Source organism: Entelurus aequoreus, linkage group LG14 (assembly GCF_033978785.1).
Source record: "Entelurus aequoreus isolate RoL-2023_Sb linkage group LG14, RoL_Eaeq_v1.1, whole genome shotgun sequence".
Lineage (NCBI taxonomy): Eukaryota > Metazoa > Chordata > Actinopteri > Syngnathiformes > Syngnathidae > Entelurus > Entelurus aequoreus.
Genome location: NC_084744.1, coordinates 6052121 through 6079147, shown reverse-complemented (window position 1 = coordinate 6079147; position 27027 = coordinate 6052121). Strand labels below are relative to the sequence as shown.

Here is a 27027-nt window from a genome sequence, read left to right as displayed (position 1 = left end):
TCACCTACTGATATGGAAGAGTATTACACGGTTACTCTGCCGAGCCAGTCTATTATACAGCATTATTCACATGTGAATAACATAAATACAGTCTATTATACACCATTATTCACATGTGAATAACATAAATACAGTCTATTATACAGCATTAGCCACATGTGAATAATATAAATACAGTCTATTATACAGCATTATTCACATGTGAATAACATAAATGCAGTCTATTATACAGCATTATTCACATGTGAATAACATAAACACAGTCTATTATACAGCATTATTCACATGTGAATAACATAAATGCAGTCTATTATACAGCATTATTCACATGTGAATAACATAAATACAGTCTATTATACAGCATTATTCACATGTGAATAACATAAATGCAGTCTATTATACAGCATTATTCACATGTGAATAACATAAATACAGTCTATTATACAGCATTATTCATATGTGAATAACATAAATACAGTATTATACAGCATTATTCACATGTGAAAAACATAAATACAGTCTATTATACAGCATTATTCAAATGTGAATGACAAACACAGTCTATTATACAGCATTATTCACATGTGAATAACATAAATACAGTCTATTATACAGCATTATTCACATGTGAATAATATAAATACAGTCTATTATACAGTATTATTCACATGTGAATAATATAAATACAGTCTATTATACAGCATTATTCACATGTGAATAACATAAATACAGTCTATTATACAGCATTATGTATGTCAGGTCAGGTCGTATCCCTGCTACTGGTAAAATGTAACCCAGTACAACCTGCCGCATGGGTAGATGGGACCCGTCAGCCCAGTAAGGCGACCCATCTAGGAGAAGGTAAACTCCGATCCAAAACCGCCCCTGCCTTGTGGCATACCTTTCTAGGGGAAGGCTTCGGGAGTAAACCCTGAGGAAAAATCCGGAGATGGAGTCCCTAAGGTGGTCCACTGCTGGCTACAGCGGTGTACTGGCAACTCCTGCGACACTGTTGGTGCCAAATTGTACCAGCTCTTGCTGCTCCTTTGGATCCATCATCAGTGTGTAGAGGGGGGTCCTGCTGCATGGGCAACAGCTTGACCTCCATACAATTCTGCCCTGGCTTGCGCCCTGGAGAGGTCACTCCAGCCTCGTGTCATAGCGTGGAAACAACAACGGGAAGCAACAGTCTACCGGTTATAAGCTACAATGCTCGATTGGCGTAGAGCATAGCGCCAGGGGTTGCTTCCGACGGTGGGAGAGATCCTTGAATTTCATTGGACAGCTACTGCCCGCCTTAAGCTGGGCAGCCCCCAGCCAATTAGGTGCTGTCCCGCCACAGTCTGCCTTCCTCATTGGGTGCATGGGGATTAGGAAAAAACCGACAAGCAGACTGCAAGACCTGCACCAAGCAAGAAACAAAGTATGAAAAACAGGTGCCCAGTCCTAAAACTGGGAAGCTGGAATGTCCGAACTATGACACCCGGACACTCAAACGATCTCCAAGACATCAGTGATGCTAGAAAAACGGCTGTCATTAACAATGAGCTACTGAGACTCCAGGTAGACATAGCTGCATTGCAAGAGACCCGCCTAGCCGACTCGGGAACCCTCAGGGAGAAAGACTTTACCTTCTTCTGGCAAGGAAAGAGTGCCGGAGACCGCAGAGAGCATGGCGTTGGATTCGCTGTCAGGAACACCTTGTTAAAGATGGTTGAACCAGGAGACAAAGGATCCGAACGCCTGATGACACTCCACCTCCACACCTCTGATGTCCCAGTGACCCTAGTCTGCGCATATGCTCCCACTCTAATGTCTACAGCAGAAGTTAAGGATACATTTTATGCCAACTTGAATGACGTCATCAAGAACATTCCCCCCAAGGAACATCTCATCATCCTTGGTGACTTCAATGCGAGAGTGGGTGCTGACCATGACTCATGGCCTTCCTGTCTTGGACACTTCGGAGTTGGCAAGGTCAATGACAATGGGCAACGGCTACTGGAGTTCTGTTCCTACCATAACCTTTGCGTCACCAACTCCTACTTTCAGACGAAACCACAGCACAAAGTGACATGGCGCCATCCCCGCTCAAAGCATTGGCATCAGCTAGACATGATCCTGATCCGACAAGCCAGCCTCAAGTTTGTGCTCGTTACTCGTAGTTACCACAGCGCAGACTGCGACACCGACCATTCACTTGTCTGTTGCAAGATCAGGCTACAACCAAAAATGTTTCACAACTCCAAACAGAAAGGCAAGCCCCGCATTGATTCCACCAGCATGCATCTTCCAGAGAAAGTAGAAGAGTTTGCCAAGTCTCTCAACAACATCCTATCTGAAGAACACCAGCACTACTCTGCCTCTGAGAAATGGGGCCACCTCAGGGAGGCCATTCAGAAAACAGCCCTTGCGACTTTTGGGAGGAAGATCTTCAAAAACAACGACTGGTTTGTTGCCAAGTCCAGTGAGATGACCCCCGTCATTGAAGCAAAGCGAGCTGCCCTCGCTGAATACAAACGCTCCCCAAATGAGAAGTCCCTGCAAGCACTGAGAACTACAAGAAGCAAAGTGCAACAGACTGCAAGACATTGTGCCAATGAATACTGGCAACAACTCAGTGAATCCATCCAGTCTGCAGCTACCTCAGGTAACATCAGGGGGATGTACGAGGGCATCAAGACTGCTCTGGGTCCAACACAGAGCAAAACAGCCACCCTAAAGACCACCAGTGGGGAATATATCACTGACAAGGGCAAGCAGATGGACAGATGGGTAGAGCACTATTCAGAACTCTATTCCAGAGAGAACACTGTCGTCGCCTCAGCCCTTGATGCCATTGAACAGCTGCCCATCATTGAGGAATTAGATGCTGAACCAACACTTGCTGAACTTCACAAAGCGATCGACAGCTTAGCAACTGGCAAAGCACCTGGTACTGATGGCATCCCCCCAGACCTCATCAAGCGCTGTAAAGACACCCTCCTGCAGCCTTTGCATGATGTCCTCTGCCAGTGCTGGAAAGAGGGAGCCGTGCCGCAAGACATGAGAGATGCCAAGATTGTCACCCTTTACAAAAATAAGGGTGACAGGAGCGACTGTAACAATTACAGGGGCATCTCCCTCCTGAATATCGTAGGGAAACTCTATGCCCGTGTTGTGCTTGTCCGCCTTCAAAAACTTGCTGAGCGCATTTACCCGGAATCTCAATGCGGCTTTCGCGCCAAGCGCTCTACAGTGGACATGATATTCTCCCTACGCCAACTTCAGGAGAAATGCAGGGAACAACAGAAGCCCCTGTACATATCCTTCATTGACCTGACCAAGGCCTTCGACCTGGTTAGCAGAGAAGGGCTCTTCAGCATCCTACCCAAGATCGGATGCCCTCCAAAGCTCCATAGCCTCATTAGATCTTTTCATGACGACATGAAGGCAACCATCCAGTATGAGGGTAGCATATCCAACCCATTTGACATTAAGAGCGGAGTCAAGCAAGGTTGCGTCGTTGCTCCTACCCTTTTCGGCATCTTCTTTGCCCTGCTCATCAATCATGCTTTTGGGACTGCAACAGAAGGGGTATATCTACGTACCAGATCTGACGGCCGACTTTTCAACCTAGCCCGTCTTAAAGCAAGGACCAAAGTCCGTGAGACAATCATTCGGGACATGCTTTTTGCTGATGATGCCGCCATCGTTTCACACACTGAACAAGAACTCCAGTGCCTTATGGACAGATTCTCCCAGGCCTGCAAAGACTTCGGGCTTACCATCAGCCTAAAAAAGACCAATGTGCTGAGTCAGGAAGTGGACACTCCACCAGCCATCACAATCGATGAGTACCAACTCAAAGTCGTACACCAATTTACATACCTGGGATCCACCATCAGTGACAATCTGTCCCTCGACGGTGAGATCAACAAACGTATTGGCAAAGCTGCCACAACCCTAGGGCGCCTCACGACCCGCGTCTGGGAGAACCGGAAGCTGACAACTCCTACCAAGATGGCAGTGTACAACGCCTGCATCGTCAGCACTCTTCTCTACGGCAGCGAAACATGGACAACATACTCCAAACAGGAGCGCAAACTGAACACCTTCCACATGCGCTGCCTTCGCCGCATCCTCGGCATCCATTGGAGTGACAAGGTGACGAATGCCCAGGTCCTCGAACGCGCTGGTCTTCCTACCATGTTCACGCTGCTCAGACAACGCAGGCTGCGTTGGCTCGGCCACGTGTGCCGTATGGAGGATGGACGTATCCCAAAGGACATCCTGTATGGCGAACTTGGCTCTGGCAAGAGATCTGTTGGCCGGCCAAAACTGCGCTTCAAAGATGTCTGCAAGCGGGACATGAAAGCCCTGGACATAAACACTGAACACTGGGAAGATGCAGCAGCTGACCGCAGCAAATGGCGCAGTGTCCTTCACAAACAGCTGAAGACTGGCGAGGAAAAGATCCATGCCACAGCCAATGAAAAAAGAACCAAGCGGAAGACACGCACTCCTGCAGTTGCGCCTTCCAGCTACATCTGCAGTAAATGCGGCCGTGTTTGCCTCTCCCACATCGGACTCATCAGCCACAGCAGGCGTTGTCGCTGAGTTTAAACTTGACCTCTGGACTGGCGCAGTTTCCATAGTCGTTACGACTGACGGAGGCCTGATGATGATACAGCATTATTCACATGTGAATAACATAAATACAGTCTATTATACAGCATTAGTCACATGTAAATATAAATACAGTCTATTATACAGCATTAGCCACATGTGAATAATATAAATACAGTCTATTATACAGCATTATTCACATGTCCATCCATCCATTTTCTACTGCTTATTCCCTTTGGGGTGGCGGGGGGCGCTGGAGCCTATCTCAGCTACAATCGGGCGGAAGGCGGGGTACACCCTGGACAAGTCGCCACCTCATCGCAGGGCCAACACAGATAGACAGACAACATTCACACTCACATTCACACACTAGTGAATAACATAAATACAGTCTATTATACAGCGTTATTCACATGTGAATAACATAAATACAGTCTATTATACAGCATTATTCACATGTGAAAAACATAAATACAGTCTATTGTACAGCATTATTCAAATGTGAATAACAAACACAGTCTATTATACAGCATTATTCACATGTGAATAACATAAATACAGTCTATTATACAGCATTATTCACATGGGAATAATATAAATACAGTCTATTATACAGCATTATTCACATGTGAATAACATAAATACAGTCTATTACACAGCATTATTCAAATGTGAATATAAATACAGTCTATTATACAGCATTATTCACATGTGAATAATATAAATACAGTCTATTATACAGCATTATTCACATGGGAATAATATAAATACAGTCTATTATACAGCATTATTCAAATGTGAATATAAATACAGTCTATTATACAGCATTATTCACATGTGAATAATATAAATACAGTCTATTATACAGCATTATTCACACTAGTGTGCAGCGGCACAGTGGTTGAAAAACACTGCAGTAAGCACTTCACTCTCACGTCACAAGAGGGCGCCAGAGGATAACTAGGAACACTTGACTTGCTGTCTATTCATCAAAGCAGCAACTACATCTACACTGGAACAACTCACAATTGATTTATTTACAGACACAACGAGCATGACAAAGTTGGTAGAAGGTGGGGATCGAACCAGGAACTCTCAGGTTGCTGGCACGGCCACTCTGCCAACCTGCGCCACGCCGTTCCCTAATATAATATACATGATATACAAAATACAGTACAATACACTTCCTTTCAAATCTTTCAATGTAAACAAGTAAATATTTCTCATTTGTAGTCAAAATATGTAAACAAATGTCATACAATCCCCTCCATGGTCATTCTCCAGTGAGATGAAGAACTTGTTTTGAGGTCTTCTGAGGAAGAACATACGACTTTTGAGCATCACAAGGCACACAACTTCACAGGATTAGTACATATAACTCATACGTTTTATTGATCATTTCCAGGCCATTTTAAGTTTTTAAAGCTTAAAAAGGATAGGATAGGATAGGTCTTTATTGTCATTGCGCAAGTACAACGGAACTTTGTTTTCAGCACAAACCCGTTCAAGATGACACAAACAAACAGGGTACAGGATTACAGAACAGGAACGCTGATAGGTCGCCACAAGGCGCCCCGTAAAAGATGGGAAAAAGGTAAACGCTGGGGAAGGATGAGTAAAAAAATACAATGTAGACTGGGCTCCTAAGGGGGCCTAGTCTGGAGTGGGAAAAAACCTCCATAGCAAAGCACATATACAACATACATCTCGAGATATCTAGCAGGGGAGGGGAGTGAGGGGGCCATGGTGGCTGGCTGCAGCTCTCAGGCGCTGCCCTGAAGGAATTGCGTGTGAATGCTCCAATGCTGAAGTTGAAGTGAAATGCTGACGGAATGTAGTATGAATGCAAGAATAGTTGGAATGTTGGAATGGTTTGAATGTTGAAGAGTTTGAATTTCCAGGAAAATTGGAATTTGGTTTGGAACTTGGGAAAGTGTTAGTTGGATGAGTCGACTGTGTTGATGTTGGAATGGTTTGAATAGGTTGAAAAATTTGAGAATTGTGGAAGTTCCCCAAAAAATGGACACTTCATTTTGAAATGTCCCTGAAAACTGTGAATTCTTGGAAATCCGGGAATCGGTCAAGAAATGTTGACGGAGTAACATTTTTAATTGAGAAATGGCGTTAAGGAATTTCGGGAAAACCGGGAATTTTTTCCAGTTCTGGTTAAGTGAATAAGCGGTAGAAAAATGGATGGATGGATGGTTAAGAGGAATGTTTTGACAGTGGAATTGTCAAAGTGGGTTGGAAAATGTGGAAGGAGTAGTCGACAGAAAAAAGGGTGAAGAAAGTGTTTGAAAAAACAGGAATCTGTGGAATTTTTTTGAACTTGGAAAAATGATAGTATGAATGTCCAGGATGAGTGGAATATGTTGAAGGTGGAATGGTTAGAATCGTTTGAAAAATGTGGAAATGGTGGAAGCTTGAAAAATGGCCAATTCATTTTTAAGGGGAAAAATGTCCCGGAAAACCTGGAATTCTGGGAAATCTGGGAATTTTCCGCGATTCCGGAACAGGCTGAACAGTTTGAAGTTGGAATGGTTTGAAACGGATAAAACATGTGGGAGTTGTGGAACTTTGAAAAATTTCCCATTCTTTTCAATGGGAATTTCGTAGAAATTTGGAAATTTCGGGAAAAGCGGGAATTTTTTGAAAAATGTTAAAAGACTTGAATGTTCTGAATGAGTTTAAAGGGTTAGTGTTGGAATTTTTCAAATCGGTCGAGAAATGTTGAAGTAGTAACATTTTTAATTGAGAAAGGGTATTACGGAATTCCTGGAATTTTGGGAAAACCAGGAATTTTTCAAGTTCAAAAAACAACTTAGTTTTTTGTCCTGATTAAGAGGAATGATTTGACGGTGGAACGGTTGAAGTGGGTTGAAAAATATGGGAGGAGTAGTCGACAGAAAAAAGGGTGAAAAATGCGTCTGAAAAAAAGGTAATTTCGGGAATTCCTGGAATTATTTGTAACTTGGAAAAATGACAGTTTGAATGTCCAGGATGAGTGGAATATGTTGAAGGTGGAATGGTTAGAATCATTTGAAAAATGTGGAAATGGTGGAAGCTTGAAAAATGGCCAATTCATTTTTAAGGGGAAAAATGTCCCGGAAAACCTGGAATTCTGGGAAATCTGGGAATTTTCCGCGATTCCGGAACAGGCTGAACAGTTTGAAGTTGGAATGGTTTGAAATGGATAAAACATGTGGGAGTTGTGGAACTTTGAAAAATGGCCCATTCATTTCAATGGGAATTTCGTAGAAATTTGGGAATTTCGGGAAAAGCGGGAATTTTTGGGAACATGCTAAAAGACTTGAATGTTCTGAATGAGTTTAAAGGGTGGATGTTGGAATTTTTCAAATCGGTCGAGAAATGTTGAAGTAGTAAGATTTTTAATTGAAAAATGGTATTACGGAATTCCTGGAATTTTGGGAAAACCAGGAATTTTTCCAGTTCAAAAAACAACTTAGTTTTTTTGTCCTGATTAAGAGGAGTGATTTGACGGTGGAACGGTTGAAGTGGGTTGAAAAATATGGAAGGAGCAGTCTCCAGAAAAAAGGGTGAAAAATGCGTCTGAAAAAAAGTTAATTTCGGGAATTCCTGGAATTTTTTTGAACTTGGAAAAATGACAGTTTGAATGTCCAGGATGAGTGGAATATGTTGAAGGTGGAATGGTTAGAATCGTTTGAAAAATGTGGAAATGGTGGAAGCTTGAAAAATGGCCAATTCATTTTTAAGGGGAAAAATGTCCCGGAAAACCTGGAATTCTGGGAAATCTGGGAATTTTCCGCGATTCCGGAACAGGCTGAACAGTTTGAAGTTGGAATGGTTTGAAATGGATAAAACATGTGGGAGTTGTGGAACTTTGAAAAATGGCCCATTCATTTCAATGGGAATTTCGTAGAAATTTGGGAATTTCGGGAAAAGCGGGAATTTTTGGGAACATGCTAAAAGACTTGAATGTTCTGAATGAGTTTAAAGGGTGGATGTTGGAATTTTTCAAATCGGTCGAGAAATGTTGAAGTAGTAAGATTTTTAATTGAAAAATGGTATTACGGAATTCCTGGAATTTTGGGAAAACCAGGAATTTTTCCAGTTCAAAAAACAACTTAGTTTTTTTGTCCTGATTAAGAGGAGTGATTTGACGGTGGAACGGTTGAAGTGGGTTGAAAAATATGGAAGGAGCAGTCTCCAGAAAAAAGGGTGAAAAATGCGTCTGAAAAAAAGTTAATTTCGGGAATTCCTGGAATTTTTTTGAACTTGGAAAAATGACAGTTTGAATGTCCAGGATGAGTGGAATATGTTGAAGGTGGAATGGTTAGAATCGTTTGAAAAATGTGGAAATGGTGGAAGCTTGAAAAATGGCCAATTCATTTTTAAGGGGAAAAATGTCCCGGAAAACCTGGAATTCTGGGAAATCTGGGAATTTTCCGCGATTCCGGAACAGGCTGAACAGTTTGAAGTTGGAATGGTTTGAAACGGATAAAACATGTGGGAGTTGTGGAACTTTGAAAAATGTCCCATTCTTTTCAATGGGAATTTCGTAGAAATTTGGGAATCTCTGGAAAAGCGGGAATTTTTTGAAAAATGTTAAAAGACTTGAATGTTCTGAATGAGTTTAAAGGGTTAGTGTTGGAATTTTTCAAATCGGTCGAGAAATGTTGAAGTAGTAACATTTTTAATTGAGAAAGGGTATTACGGAATTCCTGGAATTTTGGGAAAACCAGGAATTTTTCAAGTTCAAAAAACAACTTAGTTTTTTGTCCTGATTAAGAGGAATGATTTGACGGTGGAACGGTTGAAGTGGGTTGAAAAATATGGGAGGAGTAGTCGACAGAAAAAAGGGTGAAAAATGCGTCTGAAAAAAAGGTGATTTCGGGAATTCCTGGAATTTTTTGGAACTTGGAAAAATGACAGTTTGAATGTCCAGGATGAGTGGAATATGTTGAAGGTGGAATGGTTAGAATCGTTTGAAAAATGTGGAAATGGTGGAAGCTTGAAAAATGGCCAATTCATTATTAAGGGGAAAAATGTCCCGGAAAACCCGGAATTCTTGGAAATCTGGGAATTTTGGGAATTTTCCGCGATTCTGGAATAGGCTGAACAGTTTGGAGTTGGAATGGTTTGAAATGGATAAAACATGTGGGGGTTGTGGAACTTTGAAAAATGTCCCATTCTTTTCAATAGGAATTTCATAGAAATTTGGGAATTTCGGGAAAAGCGGGAATTTTTTGGAAAATGTTAAAATACTTGGAAAAATGATAGTTTGAATGTCCAGGATGAGTGGAATATGTTGAAGGTGGAAATGGTGGAAGTTTGAAAAATGGCCAATTCATTTTTAAGGGTAAAAATGTCCCGGAAAACCTGGAATTCTGGGAATTTTTGGAATTTGCCGCGATTCCGGAACAGACTGAACAGTTTGAAGTTGGAACGATTTGAAACGGATACAAAATGTGGGAGTTGTGTAACTTTGAAAAATGTCATTTTCTTTTCAATGGGAATTTCATAGAAATTTGGGAATTTGGGGAAAAGCGGGAATTTTTTGTAAAATGTTAAAAAACTTGAATGTTCTGAATGAAATTAAAGGGTTGGTGTTGGAATGTTTCAAATCGGTTGAGAAATGTTGAAGTAGTAACATTTTTAATTGAGAAATGGCGTTAAGGAATTTCGGGAAAACCGGGAATTTTTTCCAGTTCAAAAAACAACTTAGTTTTTTGTCCTGATTAAGAGGAATGTTTTGACAGTGGAATTGTCAAAGTGGGTTGAAAAATGTGGAAGGAGTAGTCTCCAGAAAAAAGGGTGAAAAATGCGTTTGAAAAAAATGATAATTCTGGGAATTCCTGGAATTTTTTTGAACTTGGAAAAATGACAGTTTGAATGTCCAGGATGAGTGGAATATGTTGAAGGTGGAATGGTTAGAATCGTTTGAAAAATGTGGAAATGGTGGAAGCTTGAAAAATGGCCAATTCATTATTAAGGGGAAAAATGTCCCGGAAAACCTGGAATTCTTGGAAATCTGGGAATTTTTGGAATTTTCCGCGATTCTGGAATAGGCTGAACAGTTTGGAGTTGGAATGGTTTGAAATGGATAAAACATGTGGGGGTTGTGGAACTTTGAAAAATGTCCCATTCTTTTCAATGGGAATTTCATAGAAATTTGGGAATTTCGGGAAAAGCGGGAATTTTTTGGAAAATGTTAAAATACTTGGAAAAATGATAGTTTGAATGTCCAAGATGAGTGGAATATGTTGAAGGTGGAAATGGTGGAAGTTTGAAAAATGGCCAATTCATTTTTAAGGGGAAAAATGTCCTGGAAAACCTGGAATTCTAGGAATTTTTGGAATTTGCCGCGATTCCGGAACAGACTGAACAGTTTGAAGTTGGAACGATTTGAAACGGATACAAAATGTGGGAGTTGTGGAACTTTGAAAAATGTCATTTTCTTTTCAATGGGAATTTCATGGGAATTTGGGGAAAAGCGGGAATTTTTTGGAAAATGTTAAAAGACTTGAATGTTCTGAATGAGTCTAAAGGGTTGGTGTTGGAATGTTTCAAATCGGTCGAGAAATGTTGAAGTAGTAACATTTTTAATTGAGAAATGGCGTTAAGGCATTTCGGGAAAACCGGGAATTTTTTCCAGTTCAAAAAGCAACTTCGTTTTTTGTCCTGATTAAGAGGAATGTTTTGACAGGGGAATTGTCAAAGTGGGTTGAAAAATGTGGAAGGAGTAGTCGACAGAAAAAAGGGTGAAAAATGCGTTTGAAAAAAATGATAATTCTGGGAATTCCTGGAATTTTTTTGAACTTGGAAAAATGACAGTTTGAATGTCCAGGATGAGTGGAATATGTTGAAAGTGGAATGGTTTGAATGGGTTGAAAAATGTAGAAAAGGTGCAAGTTTGAAGAATGGCCAATTCATTTTGAGTGGGAAAAATTTCCCGGAAAACCTGGAATTCTTGGAAATCTGGGAATTTTTTGAATTTTCCGCGATTCTGGAATAGGCTGAACAGTTTGGAATTGGAACGGTTTGAATCGGATAAAACATGTAGGAGTTGTGAAACTTTGAAATATATCCCATTCTTTTCAATGGGAATTTCATAGAAATTTGGGAATTTCGGGAAAAGCGGGAATTTTTTGGAAAATGTTCAAATACTTGACATTTTTTTGAACTTGGAAAAATGATAGTTTGAATGTCCAGGATGAGTGGAATATGTTGAAGGTGGAAAAGGTGGAAGTTTGAAAAATGGCCAATTCATTTTTAAGGGGAAAAATGTCCCGGAAAACCTGGAATTCTGGGAAATCTGGAAGAATAGTAACATATTAATTTTGGTGTAGAAAACCATGTGTGAATGTTTTGGAGTGTTCACACAATGACTTATTTCAAGAAATATTACCAAGACAATTTTTGCTCATTACAAGCAAAAACAACTGGTATTATTATTTTGTTACTCATATTTTCCAATGTAGAGCTTGTTCCGTAAACTTCCCTCCGACTCCGAGTGATTTGTGCCTTTTGCTTCTTGTTCCTGTAGGACAACACGGCTGCTGTCACTCCTGCGAGGCCTGTCCACGGCAGCGTTGAGTAGTACGTCCTTTCTCTCGTAACATGGACACACGTCTCCGCGTTTCTCTCTCACCCGTCACTGCTGTGTCAGTCAGGACATGCTGGGGGCCCTGGAGGCCATTCATGGAACCTTCCGGCAGATCCGCTCCCTATCTCGGAGGCAGAAAGATCAACTCAAGAGATTCTGCGGAGGACTTGAGATGGCAAACGGTACTCAAGAATATAGAATACAAGACGCCAAATATTTCAACAGTATGTAGTATCTATTAACATTCATAATAACATGTAATATTTACATATTTTGATCATGCTGTAAGTATGTATGTAGTATCTAGTAACATTCATAATAACATGTAATATTTACATATTTTGATCATGCTGTAAGTATATATGTAATGTAGTAACATTCATAATAACATGTAGTATTTACATATTTTGATCACGCTGTAAGTATATATCTAGTATCTAGTAACATTCATAATAACATGTAGTATTGACATATTTTGATCATGCTGTAAGTATATACAGTATGTAATGTAGTAACATTCATAATAACATGTAATATTTACATATTTTGATCATGCTGTAAGTATATATGCAATGTAGTAACATTCTTAATAACATGTAGTATTTACATATTTTGATCACGCTGTAAGTATATATGTAGTATCTAGTAACATTCATAATAACATGTAATATTGACATATTTTGATCATGCTGTAAGTATATACAGTATGTAATGTAGTAACATTCATAATAACATGTCGTATTTACATATTTGGATCATGCTGTAAGTATATATGTAGTATCTAGTAACATTCATAATAACATGTAATATTTACATATTTTGATCATACTGTAAGTATATATGTAATGTAGTAACATTCTTAATAACATGTAATATTTACATATTTTGATCATGCTGTAAGTATATATGTAGTATCTAGTAACATTCATAATAACATGTAATATTGACATATTTTGATCATGCTGTAAGTATATACAGTATGTAATGTAGTAACATTCATAATAACATGTCGTATTTACATATTTGGATCATGCTGTAAGTATATATGTAGTATCTAGTAACATTCATAATAACATGTAATATTTACATATTTTGATCATACTGTAAGTATATATGTAATGTAGTAACATTCATAATAACATGTAATATTTACATATTTTGATCATGCTGTAAGTATATATGTAATGTAGTAACATTTATAATAACATGTCGTATTTACATATTTTGATCATACTGTAAGTATATATGTAATGTAGTAACATTCATAATAACATGTAATATTTACATATTTTGATCATGCTGTAAGTATATATGTAATGTAGTAACATTCATAATAACATGTCATATTTACATATTTTGATCACGCTGTAAGTATATATGTAATGTAGTAACATTTATAATAACATGTCGTATTTACATATTTTGATCACACTGTAAGTATATATATAATGTAGTAACATTCATAATAACATGTAATATTTACATATTTTGATCATGCTGTAAGTATATATGTAGTATCTAGTAACATTCATAATAACATGTAATATTTACATATTTTGATCACGCTGTAAGTATATATGTAGTATCTAGTAACATTCATAATAACATGTAATATTGACATATTTTGATCATGCTGTAAGTATATACAGTATGTAATGTAGTAACATTCATAATAACATGTCGTATTTACATATTTGGATCATGCTGTAAGTATATATGTAGTATCTAGTAACATTCATAATAACATGTAATATTTACATATTTTGATCATACTGTAAGTATGTATGTAATGTAGTAACATTCATAATAACATGTAGTATTTACATATTTTGATTACAATTTTTTTAAATTGTTTTTTCATTTTTAATCTTCTTTTTTTATATATTTTTGTATTTATTTATTTGATAGGGAAATCATAATACAGGTACTGAGAAACATACACTTTTATCCCTTGCCCCGCACCCCCCCGCCCCCAAAATACAAATAAAATAAAATGAAAACATTATAAAATAAAATAAACAATCATTTGATCATGCTGTAAGTATACATGTAATGTAGTAAGAACATTCATAATAACATCTCATATTTACATATTTTGATTAGGTTGTAAGTATATACTGTATGTAGTATCTATTAACATTCATAATAACATGTAACATTTCCATATTTTGATCATGCTGTAAGTATAGTATATACAGTATGTAATGTAGTAACATTCATAATAAAATGTCATATTTACAGATTGTGATCATGCTGTAAGTATATACAGAATGTAGTATCTATTAACATTCATAATATGTAATATTTACATATTTTGATCATACTGTAAGTATATACAATATGTAGTATCTATTAACATTCATAATAACATGTCATATTTACATATTTTGATCATGCTGTAAGTATATATGTAGTATCTAGTAACATTCATAATAACATGTAATATTGACATATTTTGATCATGCTGTAAGTATATATGTAATGTAGTAACATTCATAATAACATGTCGTATTTACATATTTTGATCATGCTGTAAGTATATATGTAGTATCTAGTAACATTCATAATAACATGTAATATTTACATATTTTGATCATACTGTAAGTATGTATGTAATGTAGTAACATTCATAATAACATGTAATATTTACATATTTTGATCATGCTGTAAGTATATATGTAATGTAGTAACATTCATAATAACATGTAATATTTACATATTTTGATCATGTTGTAAGTATATATGTAATGTAGTAACATTCATAATAACATGTTGTATTTACATATTTTGATCATGTTGTAAGTATATATGTAGTATCTAGTAACATTCATAATAACATGTAATATTTACATATTTTGATCATACTGTAAGTATGTATGTAATGTAGTAACATTCATAATAACATGTAGTATTTACATATTTTGATCATACTGTAAGTATATATGTAATGTAGTAACATTCATAATAACATGTCGTATTTACATAATTTGATCATGCTGTAAGTATATATGTAGTATCTAGTAACATTCATAATAACATGTAATATTTACATATTTTGATCATACTGTAAGTATGTATGTAATGTAGTAACATTCATAATAACATGTAGTATTTACATATTTTGATTACAATTTTTTTAAATTGTTTTTTCATTTTTAATCTTCTTTTTTTAAATATTTTTTTATTTATTTATTTGATAGGGAAATCATAATACAGGTACTGAGAAACAGACGCTTTTATCCCTCGCCCCGCAACCCCCCCAAAAAATACAAATAAAATAAAATGAAAAAATTATAAAATAAAATAAACAATAATTTGATCATGCTGTAAGTATATATGTAATGTAGTAACAACATTCATAATAACATCTCATATTTACATATTTTGATTAGGTTGTAAGTATATACTGTATGTAGTATCTATTAACATTCATAACAACATGTAATATTTCCATATTTTGATCATGCTGTAAGTATAGTATATACAGTATGTAATGTAGTAACATTCATAATAAAATGTCATATTTACATATTGTGATCATGCTGTAAGTATATACAGAATGTAGTATCTATTAACATTCATAATATGTAATATTTACATATTTTGATCATACTGTAAGTATATACAATATGTAGTATCTATTAACATTCATAATAACATGTCATATTTACATATTTTGATCATGCTGTAAGTATATATGTAGTATCTAGTAACATTCATAATAACATGTAATATTGACATATTTTGATCATGCTGTAAGTATATATGTAGTATCTAGTAACATTCATAATAACATGTCGTATTTACATATTTTGATCATGCTGTAAGTATATATGTAGTATCTAGTAACATTCATAATAACATGTAATATTTACATATTTTGATCATGCTGTAAGTATATATGTAGTATCTAGTAACATTCATAATAACTTGTAATATTTACATATTTTGATCATGCTGTAATTATATATGTAGTATCTAGTAACATTCGTAATAACATGTCATATTTACGTAATTTGATCATATCAAGCATACGGCGGCGTATTAATTTAATCAGAAGCATCACAACGTTCACTTTCCCTTCAACAACAACAACCCGACTAATAATCATTGCAGACTTGATGAGAGACAGGAAAAAACCACTTTGGAAAAAAAAACAATGATACAGAAACTTCTATTTTTGAGCCTGAATATAAGGAGGATGACCTACAAGTTTTACAAGCTGTGTGCTAAACAGATGCAGCTTGAGTCAAACACTAAGCATCATGTAGCAGTGTTGCTAAGTGCTAAACAAGATATACAAACATAATAAAACAATCTCTTACTGTACAATGTCTGCTCTGACTGGGATAAAGACTGATGGGATGTTTATATCTTCCCCTTTACATCAACAATTCAGCATAATCCTCACAAAGGGTTAAAAAAAAGTGTTTTTTTTCATGTCTTTCTGGCCATCTCCGGGTCTAAGTTAGATGTCAAAGTTGACCAACTTGTGGGTTTATGTCCACAACCTTCTACTATCCAGGTGAGAAACATGATTTATCATCTAGAATTAACTTTCACCAAGTCAGAGATGATGCAGCAGCTCAATATGTCAGGATAGCAGCATAAGCTAGTTAGCTCTGCTAAAAATAGTCCGTCTGCGTTAGCACTTGTAATAACAACATCACTAATACTTGTTAATATTCAGGTCATGACATGTACATGGAGTATTGTTGGCACTTTGTGGATGTGTTTTAGAGTACTTTATGGGTACAATAGTGTACTCCCAATATCTACATTAAATATTCTTATATTGTTTTATAAAAGTGATGCGTCATATATTTAAATGTACATTTACACTATATATAGCTGTGTACTATTGAAATGTATATTAGATGGTGCACCACCTGCACACTATATATATAGCTGTGTACTATTTAATGTATATTACAAACCCCGTTTCCATATGAGTTGGGAAATGGTGTTAGATGTAAATATAAACGGAATACAATGATTTGCAAATCCTTTTCAAGCCATATTCAGTTGAATATGCTACAAAGACAACATATTTGATGTTCAAACTCATAAATTTTTTTTTTTTTTTTGCAAATAATCATTAACTTACAATTTCATGGCTGCAACATGTGCCAAAGTAGTTGGGAAAGGGCATGTTCACCACTGTGTTACATGGCCTTTCCTTTTAACAACACAGTCCGGGGGTCTCCGTTGTGGTATTTTAGGCTTCATAATGCGCCACACATTTTCAATGGGAGACAGGTCTGGACTACAGGCAGGCCAGTCTAGTACCCGCACTCTTTTACTATGAAGCCACGTTGATGTAACACGTGGCTTGGCATTGTCTTGCTGAAATAAGCAGGGGCGTCCATGGTAACGTTGCTTGGATGGCAACATATGTTGCTCCAAAAGCTGTATGTACCTTTCAGCATTAATGGTGCCTTCACAGATGTGTAAGTTACCCATGTCTTGGCCACTAATACACCCCCATACCATCACACATGCTGCCTTTTACACTTTGACCCTAGAACAATCCGGATGGTTCTTTTCCTCTTTGGTCCGGAGGACACCACGTCCACAGTTTCCATAAACAATTTAAAATGTGGACTCGTCAGACCACAGAACACTTTTCCACTTTGCATCAGTCCATCTTAGATGAGCTCAGGCCCAGCGAAGCCGACGGCGTTTCTGGGTGTTGTTGATAAACGCTTTTCGCCCTGCATAGGAGAGTTTTAACGTGCACTTACAGATGTAGCGACCAACTGTAGTTACTGACAGTGGGTTTCTGAAGTGTTCCTGAGCCCATGTGGTGATATCCTTTACACACTGATGTGGCTTGTTGATGCAGTACAGCCTGAGGGATGGAAGGTCACGGGCTTAGCTGCTTACCTGCAGTGATTTCTCCACATTCTCTGAACCCTTTGATGATATTACGGAGCCTAGATGGTGAAATCCCTCAATTCCTTGCAATAGCTGCTTGAGAAAGGTTGTTCTTAAACTGTTCAACAATTTGCTCAGGCATTTGTTGACAAAGTGGTGATCCTCGCCTAGGGATGATACTCGAAACCGGTTTTCCCGGTTGTTTGATAAGAAAAGAACCGAGTCCTCGGACTCGAATCCCTTTTTGAGAACCGGTACCCGTTATCGAGACCACTATAGTAAAGGAAAAGAGTTGATTCTTTATTCGAATCCCGTCCCGACCAGAAATGCTCCGTGGGACATCACAAGAATTGACGTCACGTAGCTCAGTCATTAGGCGCAGATAGCGAAAGCAGGAAAACAATGGACGGGAAAAAGCGCTCCAAGGTGTAATAAAGTTCAAAACAAAAGCTATAATCCATCGAATAACTTTACTGAGAGATTTGAGCAGGGTAAAACACATGACCAACACTTTTACCACCAACCGGAAACATAGCAACCAGGCTAGCAACGCACCTCCTTTACGGCAGCTGTCGCAACCTTCTTAAAACAACCGCAGCACATACATATATATACAACACTGCAGCACATACATATATATACAACACTGCAGCACATACATATATATACAACACTGCAGCACATACATATATATACAACACTGCAGCACATACATATATATACAACACTGCAGCACATACATATATATACAACACTGCAGCACATACATATATATACAACACTGCAGCACATACATATATATACAACATATCTCCCTTTTTTAACTTTAGTTTTTCTTTCCTTGTAAACGTTACAAAATCACACTGTAGATGTGTTGTCTGTCTAATTATAAATAATGCAGACGAGGCGTGTTGGCTGAGTTCTTGACGTTTACGTTCACAGCGTGGCAACGTGCAACACTTTTCGGGGCTACCGCGCATGCTCGTAACTCCCGTTGCATGCTGGGTAGTGTAGTTGTTATATTCTCTCGCTCATAACATTTCCCCCCCTATAAAGAAATAATGTTAACTCAATAAAGTGTATTTCTTTTTTTAGCTTTAACTTTTCATTTATTAGCATTGTAACCACATTTGCAAACAACTTTTCTCTTCATAGAATGTTCTTTCAATAAAGAAATAAAGTGCAAAAATGCCAAAGCATCATAACAAACAGTTATGTTCCAATAGCAGCAGAAGTGCACTTTTTGGAGAGCTGTATTATTTTCAGTTTTTTGCCCAAGGGACTGATTTTATTTAACACTATATTATTATTTATACACCTATAGTGACCACAGAGACAGCTTGTTTTTGTGTTACTGTTTATATTTGTTTCTCTGAAAAATCCCACTTAATATACTTTGGGTAACAACAGTCAATATTTATTTATTTTATTTTATTTTTTTAGGTGGGTAACAGTCAATATTTATTTATTTATTAGATTTTATTTTTTTATTATATAATAAAAGTGAGCTTTTGTTAAACCAAATATTGTGTGTTTTTTTCCATATACAACAACCTATCTGGACTCCATAAGAGAATCGATAAGGAATCGGTTCGATAAGAGGATTCGATAACAGGAGTGTGAGCAGCTCTGCAACAGCAAAAGTGTGTGTGTGTGTTCCACAGACCAGCAGTTCTCCATGCCCATCCAGTGCACGGACCGCACGGCGGACAAAGAACCAGCCGTGTCACCTCCCTCCCTGGCGTCGCGCGGCGCCAGCCCCGACGACAAGGACTTTGTGGACTCTCTCACCAACCTCAGCGTCAAGTTCCCGCCCTCGGCGGACAGCGAGTACGACTTCCTGAACAGCGCCCCGCAGAGACACCTGGGTCCCGGCGAGATGCGGCCCCCCCCCGGCGGCGAGGAAGAGGCGGTGCCCTCGGAACTGCCCGCCGTGCCTTTTGTCTACCCGCCATTCCCCCTCCACACCGTGTGCCGCTCCTCCTCCCCGGAGGACGTGCGAGGACCCCAGCAGGTGAGAGAAACACATGACCCGTTTTAGGTCCTCACTTACACATTTTATGTAACTAATTGTTGTTTACTTCACATGTAGTCAACACTACTAGTTACAGGAGTGTAGTTGTCACTACTATTTACAGGAGTGTAGTTGTCACTACTAGTTACAGGGGTGTAGTTGTCACTACTAGTTACAGGAGTGTAGTTGTCACTACTAGTTACAGGAGTGTAGTCGTCACTACAAGTTACAGGAGTGTAGTCGTCACTACTAGTTACAGGAGTGTAGGAGTGTAGTCGTCACTACTAGTTACAGGAGTGTAGGAGTGTAGTCGTCACTACAAGTTACAGGAGTGTAGGAGTGTAGTCGTCACTACTAGTTACAGGAGTGTAGTCGTCACTACTAGTTACAGGAGTGTAGGAGTGTAGTCGTCACTACTAGTTACAGGAGTGTAGTCAACACTACTAGTTACAGGAGTGTAGTCGTCACTACTAGCTACAGGAGTGTAGGAGTGTAGTCGTCACTACTAGTTACAGGAGTGTAGGAGTGTAGTCGTCACTACTATTTACAGGAGAGCAGTCAACACTACTAGTTACAGGAGTGTAGTCAACACCACTAGTTACAGGAGTGTAGTCGTCACTACAAGTTACAGGAGTGTAGGAGTGTAGTCGTCACTACTAGTTACAGGAGTGTAGTCGTCACTACTAGTTACAGGAGTGTAGGAGTGTAGTCGTCACTACTAGTTACAGGAGTGTAGTCGTCACTACTAGTTACAGGAGTGTAGGAGTGTAGTCGTCACTACTAGTTACAGGAGTGTAGTCGTCACTACTAGTTACAGGAGTGTAGGAGTGTAGTCGTCACTACTAGTTACAGGAGTGTATTCGTCACTACTAGTTACAGGAGTGTAGTCGTCACTACCAGTTTCAGGAGTGTAGTCGTCACTACAAGTTACAGGAGTGTAGTCGTCATTACTAGTTACAGGAGTGTAGTCATCATTACTAGTAACAGGAGTGTAGTCGTCACTACTAGTTACAGGAGTGGTCACTACTAGTTACAGGAGTGTAGTCGTCACTACAAGTTACACAAGTTACAGGAGTGTAGTTGTCACTACTAGTTACAGGAGTGTAGTCGTCACTACTAGTTACAGGAGTGTAGTCAACACTACTAGTTACAGGAGTGTAGTCGTCACTACTAGTTACAGGAGTGTAGGAGTGTAGTCGTCACTACTAGTTACAGGAGTGTAGTCGTCACTACTAGTTACAGGAGTGTAGTTGTCACTACAAGTTACAGGAGTGTAGGAGTGTAGTCGTCACTACTAGTTACAGGAGTGTAGTTGTCACTACAAGTTACAGGAGTGTAGGAGTGTAGTCGTCACTACTAGTTACAGGAGTGTAGGAGTGTAGTCGTCACTACTAGTTGCAGGAGTGTAGTCGTCACTACAAGTTACAGGAGTGTAGGAGTGTAGTCGTCACTACTAGTTACAGGAGTGTAGTCGTCACTACAAGTTACAGGAGTGTAGGAGTGTAGTCGTCACTACTAGTTACAGGAGTGTAGTCGTCATTACTAGTTACAGGAGTGTAGGAGTGTAGTCGTCACTACTAGTTGCAGGAGTGTAGTCGTCACTACTAGTTACAGGAGTGTAGGAGTGTAGTCGTCACTACTAGTTACAGGAGTGTAGGAGTGTAGTCGTCACTACTAGTTACAGGATTGTAGGAGTGTAGTCGTCACTACTAGTTACAGGAGTGTAGTCGTCACTACTAGTTACAGGAGTGTAGGAGTGTAGTCGTCACTACTAGTTACAGGAGTGTAGGAGTGTAGTCGTCACTACTAGTTACAGGAGTGTAGTCGTCACTACTAGTTACAGGAGTGTAGTCGTCACTACTAGTTACAGGAGTGTAGTTGTCACTACTAGTTACAGGAGTGTAGGAGTGTAGTCGTCACTACTAGTTACAGGAGTGTAGGAGTGTAGTCGTCACTACTAGTTACAGGAGTGTAGGAGTGTAGGCGTCACTACTAGTTACAGGAGTGTAGTCGTCACTACTAGTTACAGGAGTGTAGTCGTCACTACTAGTTGCAGGAGTGTAGTCGTCACTACTAGTTACAGGAGTGTAGGAGTGTAGTCGTCACTACTAGTTACAGGAGTGTAGGAGTGTAGTCGTCACTACTAGTTACAGGATTGTAGGAGTGTAGTCGTCACTACTAGTTACAGGAGTGTAGTCGTCACTACTAGTTACAGGAGTGTAGGAGTGTAGTCGTCACTACTAGTTACAGGAGTGTAGGAGTGTAGTCGTCACTACTAGTTACAGGAGTGTAGTCGTCACTACTAGTTACAGGAGTGTAGTCGTCACTACTAGTTACAGGAGTGTAGTTGTCACTACTAGTTACAGGAGTGTAGGAGTGTAGTCGTCACTACTAGTTACAGGAGTGTAGGAGTGTAGTCGTCACTACTAGTTACAGGAGTGTAGGAGTGTAGGCGTCACTACTAGTTACAGGAGTGTAGTCGTCACTACTAGTTACAGGAGTGTAGTCGTCACTACTAGTTACAGGAGTGTAGGAGTGTAGGAGTGTAGTCGTCACTACTAGTTACAGGAGTGTAGTCGTCACTACTAGTTACAGGAGTGTAGTCGTCACTACTAGTTACAGGAGTGTAGGAGTGTAGTCGTCACTACTAGTTACAGGAGTGTAGGAGTGTAGTCGTCACTACTAGTTACAGGAGTGTAGTCGTCACTACTAGTTACAGGAGTGTAGTCGTCACTTCTAGTTACAGGAGTGTAGTCGTCGTCACTACTAGTTACAGGAGTGTAGTCGTCATTACTAGTTACAGGAGTGTAGTTGTCATTACTAGTTACAGGAGTGTAGTCGTCACTACTAGTTACAGGAGTGTAGGAGTGTAGTCGTCACTACTAGTTACAGGAGTGTAGTCGTCACTACTAGTTACAGGAGTGTAGTCGTCACTACTAGTTACAGGAGTGTAGGAGTGTAGTCGTCACTACTAGTTACAGGAGTGTAGTCGTCACTACTAGTTACAGGAGTGTAGTCGTCACTTCTAGTTACAGGAGTGTAGTCGTCGTCACTACTAGTTACAGGAGTGTAGTCGTCACTACTAGTTACAGGAGTGTAGTTGTCATTACTAGTTACAGGAGTGGTGTTCCTCAAGGCTCCGCTTTAGGTCCTCTCTTACTTACACATTTTTATGTAAACCATACGCAAAACTGGTGGGAGGAGCTATTTTTTATTATTTTAAAGGTGGCGCTAGAGAGCCAATTGAAAGTTTTAAAGGTGGTGCTAGAGATCCAATCTAAAGTTTGAAATGTGGTGCTAGAGATCCAATTTAAAGATGGAAAGGTGGTGCTAGAGATCCAGTTTAAAGTTTGAAAGGTGGTGCTAGAGATCCAATCTAAAGTTTGAAATGTGGTGCTAGAGATCCAATTTAAAGTTTGAAAGGTGGTGCTAGAGATCCAATCTAAAGTTTGAAAGGTGGTGCTAGAGATCCAATTTAAAGTTTGAAGGGTGGTGCTAGAGATCCAATCTAAAGTTTGAAAGGTGGTGCTCGAGAGACAATTGAAAGTTTTAAAGGTAGCGCAAGAGAGCCAATTTCAAATTTTAAAGGTGGTGCTAGAGAGCCAATTGAAAGTTTGAAAGGTGGTGCTAGAGAGTCAATTGAAAGTTTGAAAGGTGGTGCTAGAGAGTCAATTGAAAGTTTGAAAGGTGGTGCTTGAGAGCCAATTGAAAGTTTGAAAGGTGGTGCTAGAGAGCCAATTGAAAGTTTGAAAGGTGGTGCTAGAGAGTCAATTTAAAATTTGAAAGGTGGTGCTCAATAGCCAATTGAAAGTTTGAAAGGTGGTGCTAGAGAGTCAATTGAAAGTTTGAAAGGTGGTGCTAGAGAGCCAATTGAAAATTTGAAAGGTGGTGCTAGAGAGCCAATTGAAAGTTTGAAAGGTGGTGCTAGAGAGTCAATTTAAAATTTGAAAGGTGGTGCTCAATAGCCAATTGAAAGTTTGAAAGGTGGTGCTAGAGAGTCAATTGAAAGTTTGAAAGGTGGTGCTAGAGAGCCAATTGAAAATTTGAAAGGTGGTGCTCGATAGCCAATTGAAAGTTTGAAAGGTGGTGCTAGCGAGTCAATTGAAAGTTTAAAAGGTGGTGCTCGATAGCCAATTGAAAGTTTGAAAGGTGGTGCTAGAGAGCCAATTGAAAGTTTGAAAGGTGGTGCTCGATAGCCAATTGAAAGTTTGAAAGGTGGTGCTAGAGAGCCAATTGAAAATTTGAAAGGTGGTGCTAGAGAGCCAATTGAAAATTTGAAAGGTAGTGCTCGATAGCCAATTGAAAGTTTGAAAGGTGGTGCTAAAGAGACAATTGAAAGTTTGAAAGGTGGTGCTAAAGAGACAATTGAAGGTTTGAAAGGTGGTGCTAGAGAGCCAATTGAAAGTTTAAAAGGTGGCGCTAGAGAGCCAATTGAAAGTTTGAAAGGTGGCGCTAGAGAGCCAATTGAAAATTTGAAAGGTGGTGCTATAGAGCCAATTGAAAATTTGAAAGGTGGTGCTAGAGAGCCAATTGAAAATTTGAAAGGTGGTGCTAGAGAGCCAATTTCGAAATGTCATTTTTGGTATCCCAAAATGTAAAATGTTTCAGGTTACTTGAGGCCCCTGCACAATATGGGGACTTTGTATGCATATAAGGGCCTCAAAAAGGCAATTTCAAATGGGCCCTGCTCCGCTGCTCGGGCCCTAATAATAATAATAATGAAGAGAGGAGGCCCCTAGCTTGCTGGAGATGTGGCCCCCAAGACAAGGTGGTGCAATGATCACCTCCAAGAAGTTTTAAAAGCCTTCAACACAACACTTTTAGTGTAAACAATGACTCAAATGTCTGCTTCAGTCTCTGTGGCTCCCCCAGATGTTGGCCCCCCAGATGTTGGCCCCCCAGATGTTGGCCCCCCAGATGTGCGCTGAGGCGGCGGGGCCCGGCAGCAGCGTCCCGGACAAGTGTGCCTTCTGCCAGGCCGTGGTTCCTCAGGAGTGCATGAACAGCCACCTCTACTCCCACTTCTCCCCCGAGGAAGAACGCCGACAGTGAGGGCCCCCAGACTGTAAGTGTGGCCCCTGCTATGTTGACTGTAGGGGACCCAGCAGTGACTTCATGGACGGTACAATGATCTCAGACACTTTACTCCCACTTCATGAGGAAATAAAGTCAACATTTACTCTTGCAAACATCACTTTTCTTGCCAGGTGGACTTAAGTGGAATCATTATTTGTTTTTATATATTTTAAAATACAATTTGTCTTATTGACATTATTATTTGTTTTTTTATATATATATTTTTAGTACAATTTGCCTTATTGACATCATTATTTGTTTTTTTTATATATTTTTAGTACAATTTGCCTTATTGACATCATTATGTATATATATTAATAATATATATATATATATATATATATATATATATATATATATATATATATATATATATATATATATATATATATATATATATATATATATATATATATATATATATATATATATTTTAAATTTTCCTGAGGGAACTCTCCTGAAGGAATCAATAAAGTACTATCTATCTATTATGTGATGTATTATATATTTAAAATTACAAATTGCCTTATTTGACATGTTTTTAGATATTTTAAAGTACAATTTGCCTAAGTGACATCATTATTTGATGTTTTTATATAATTTTAGTACAATTTGCCTTATTGACATTATTATTTGTTTTTATATATTTTAAAATACAAATTGCCTTATTTGATATATTTGTATATATTTTAAAGTACAATGTGCCTTATTGACATCATTATTTGATGTTTGTATATATTTTAAGTAGAATTTGCCTTATTGACATCATTATTTGATGTTTTTATATATTTTAAGTACAATTTGCCTTATTGACATCATTATGTGATGTTTTTATATATTTTAAGTAGAATTTGCCTTATTGACATCATTATTTGATGTTTTTATATATTTTAAGTACAATTTGCCTTATTGACATCATTATTTGATGTTTTTATATATTTTAAAGTACAATTTGTCTTATTGACATCATTATGTGATGTTTTTATATATTTTAAAAGTACAATTTGCCTTATTGACATCATTATTTGATGTTTTTATATATTTTAAAGTACAATTTGTCTTATTGACATCATTATGTGATGTTTATATATATTTTTAAAGTACAATTTGCCTTAATGACATCATTATGTGATATTTTAAATATGTTTAAAGTACAATTTGCCTAATTGACATTACTATTTTTTGTGTTTATATACAAATTGTCTTTTTGATATGTTTTTATATATTTTTAGTACAATTTGTCTTATTGACATCATTATTTGACGTTTTTATATATTTTAAAGTACAATTTGTCTTATTGACATCATTATGTGATCTTTTTATATATTTTTAGTACAATTTGCTTTATTGACATCATTATTCGATGTTTTTATATATTTTAGTACAATTTGCCCTATTGACATCATTATGTGATGTTTTTATATATTTTAGTACAATTTGCCCTATTGACATCATTATGTGATGTTTTTATATATTTTTAAAGTACAATTTGCCTTATTGACATCATTTGATGTTTTTATATATTTTAGTACAATTTGCCCTATTGACATCATTATGTGATGTTTTTATATATTTTAGTACAATTTGCCCTATTGACATCATTATGTGATGTTTTTATATATTTTTAAAGTACAATTTGCCTTATTGACATCATTATTTGATGTTTTTATATATTTTAAAGTACAATTTGCCTTATTGACATCATTATGTGATGTTTTTATATATTTTTAGTACAATTTGCTTTATTGACATCATTATTTGATGTTTTTATATATTTTTAAAGTATCATTTGCCTTACTGACATCATTATTTGATGTTTTTATATATTTTAAAGTACAATTTGTCTTATTGACATTATTTGATT

General features: G+C 37.7%; 1 protein-coding gene across 3 annotated transcripts in view; it reads left to right on the top strand.

Moving 5' to 3' along the window:
• Nucleotides 1-25391, top strand: part of LOC133664325 (TRAF family member-associated NF-kappa-B activator-like) — a 58994-nt gene extending 33603 nt beyond the window's left edge. Inside the window, exons 5-9 of one of the 3 annotated variants that reach the window (XM_062068840.1) lie at nt 12137-12189; nt 12260-12420; nt 19738-20087; nt 24942-24978; nt 25009-25391. In XM_062068840.1, coding sequence (XP_061924824.1) covers nt 12137-12189; nt 12260-12420; nt 19738-20087; nt 24942-24978; nt 25009-25139 — 732 coding nt within the window. In that variant the 3' untranslated portion in view covers nt 25140-25391. Of the gene's footprint in view, nt 1-12136; nt 12190-12259; nt 12421-19737; nt 20088-24941 lie in introns of all 3 variants that reach the window. The other 2 variants (XM_062068839.1, XM_062068841.1) reach the window with 2 other exon arrangements.
• Nucleotides 25392-27027: the final 1636 nt, after the last annotated feature.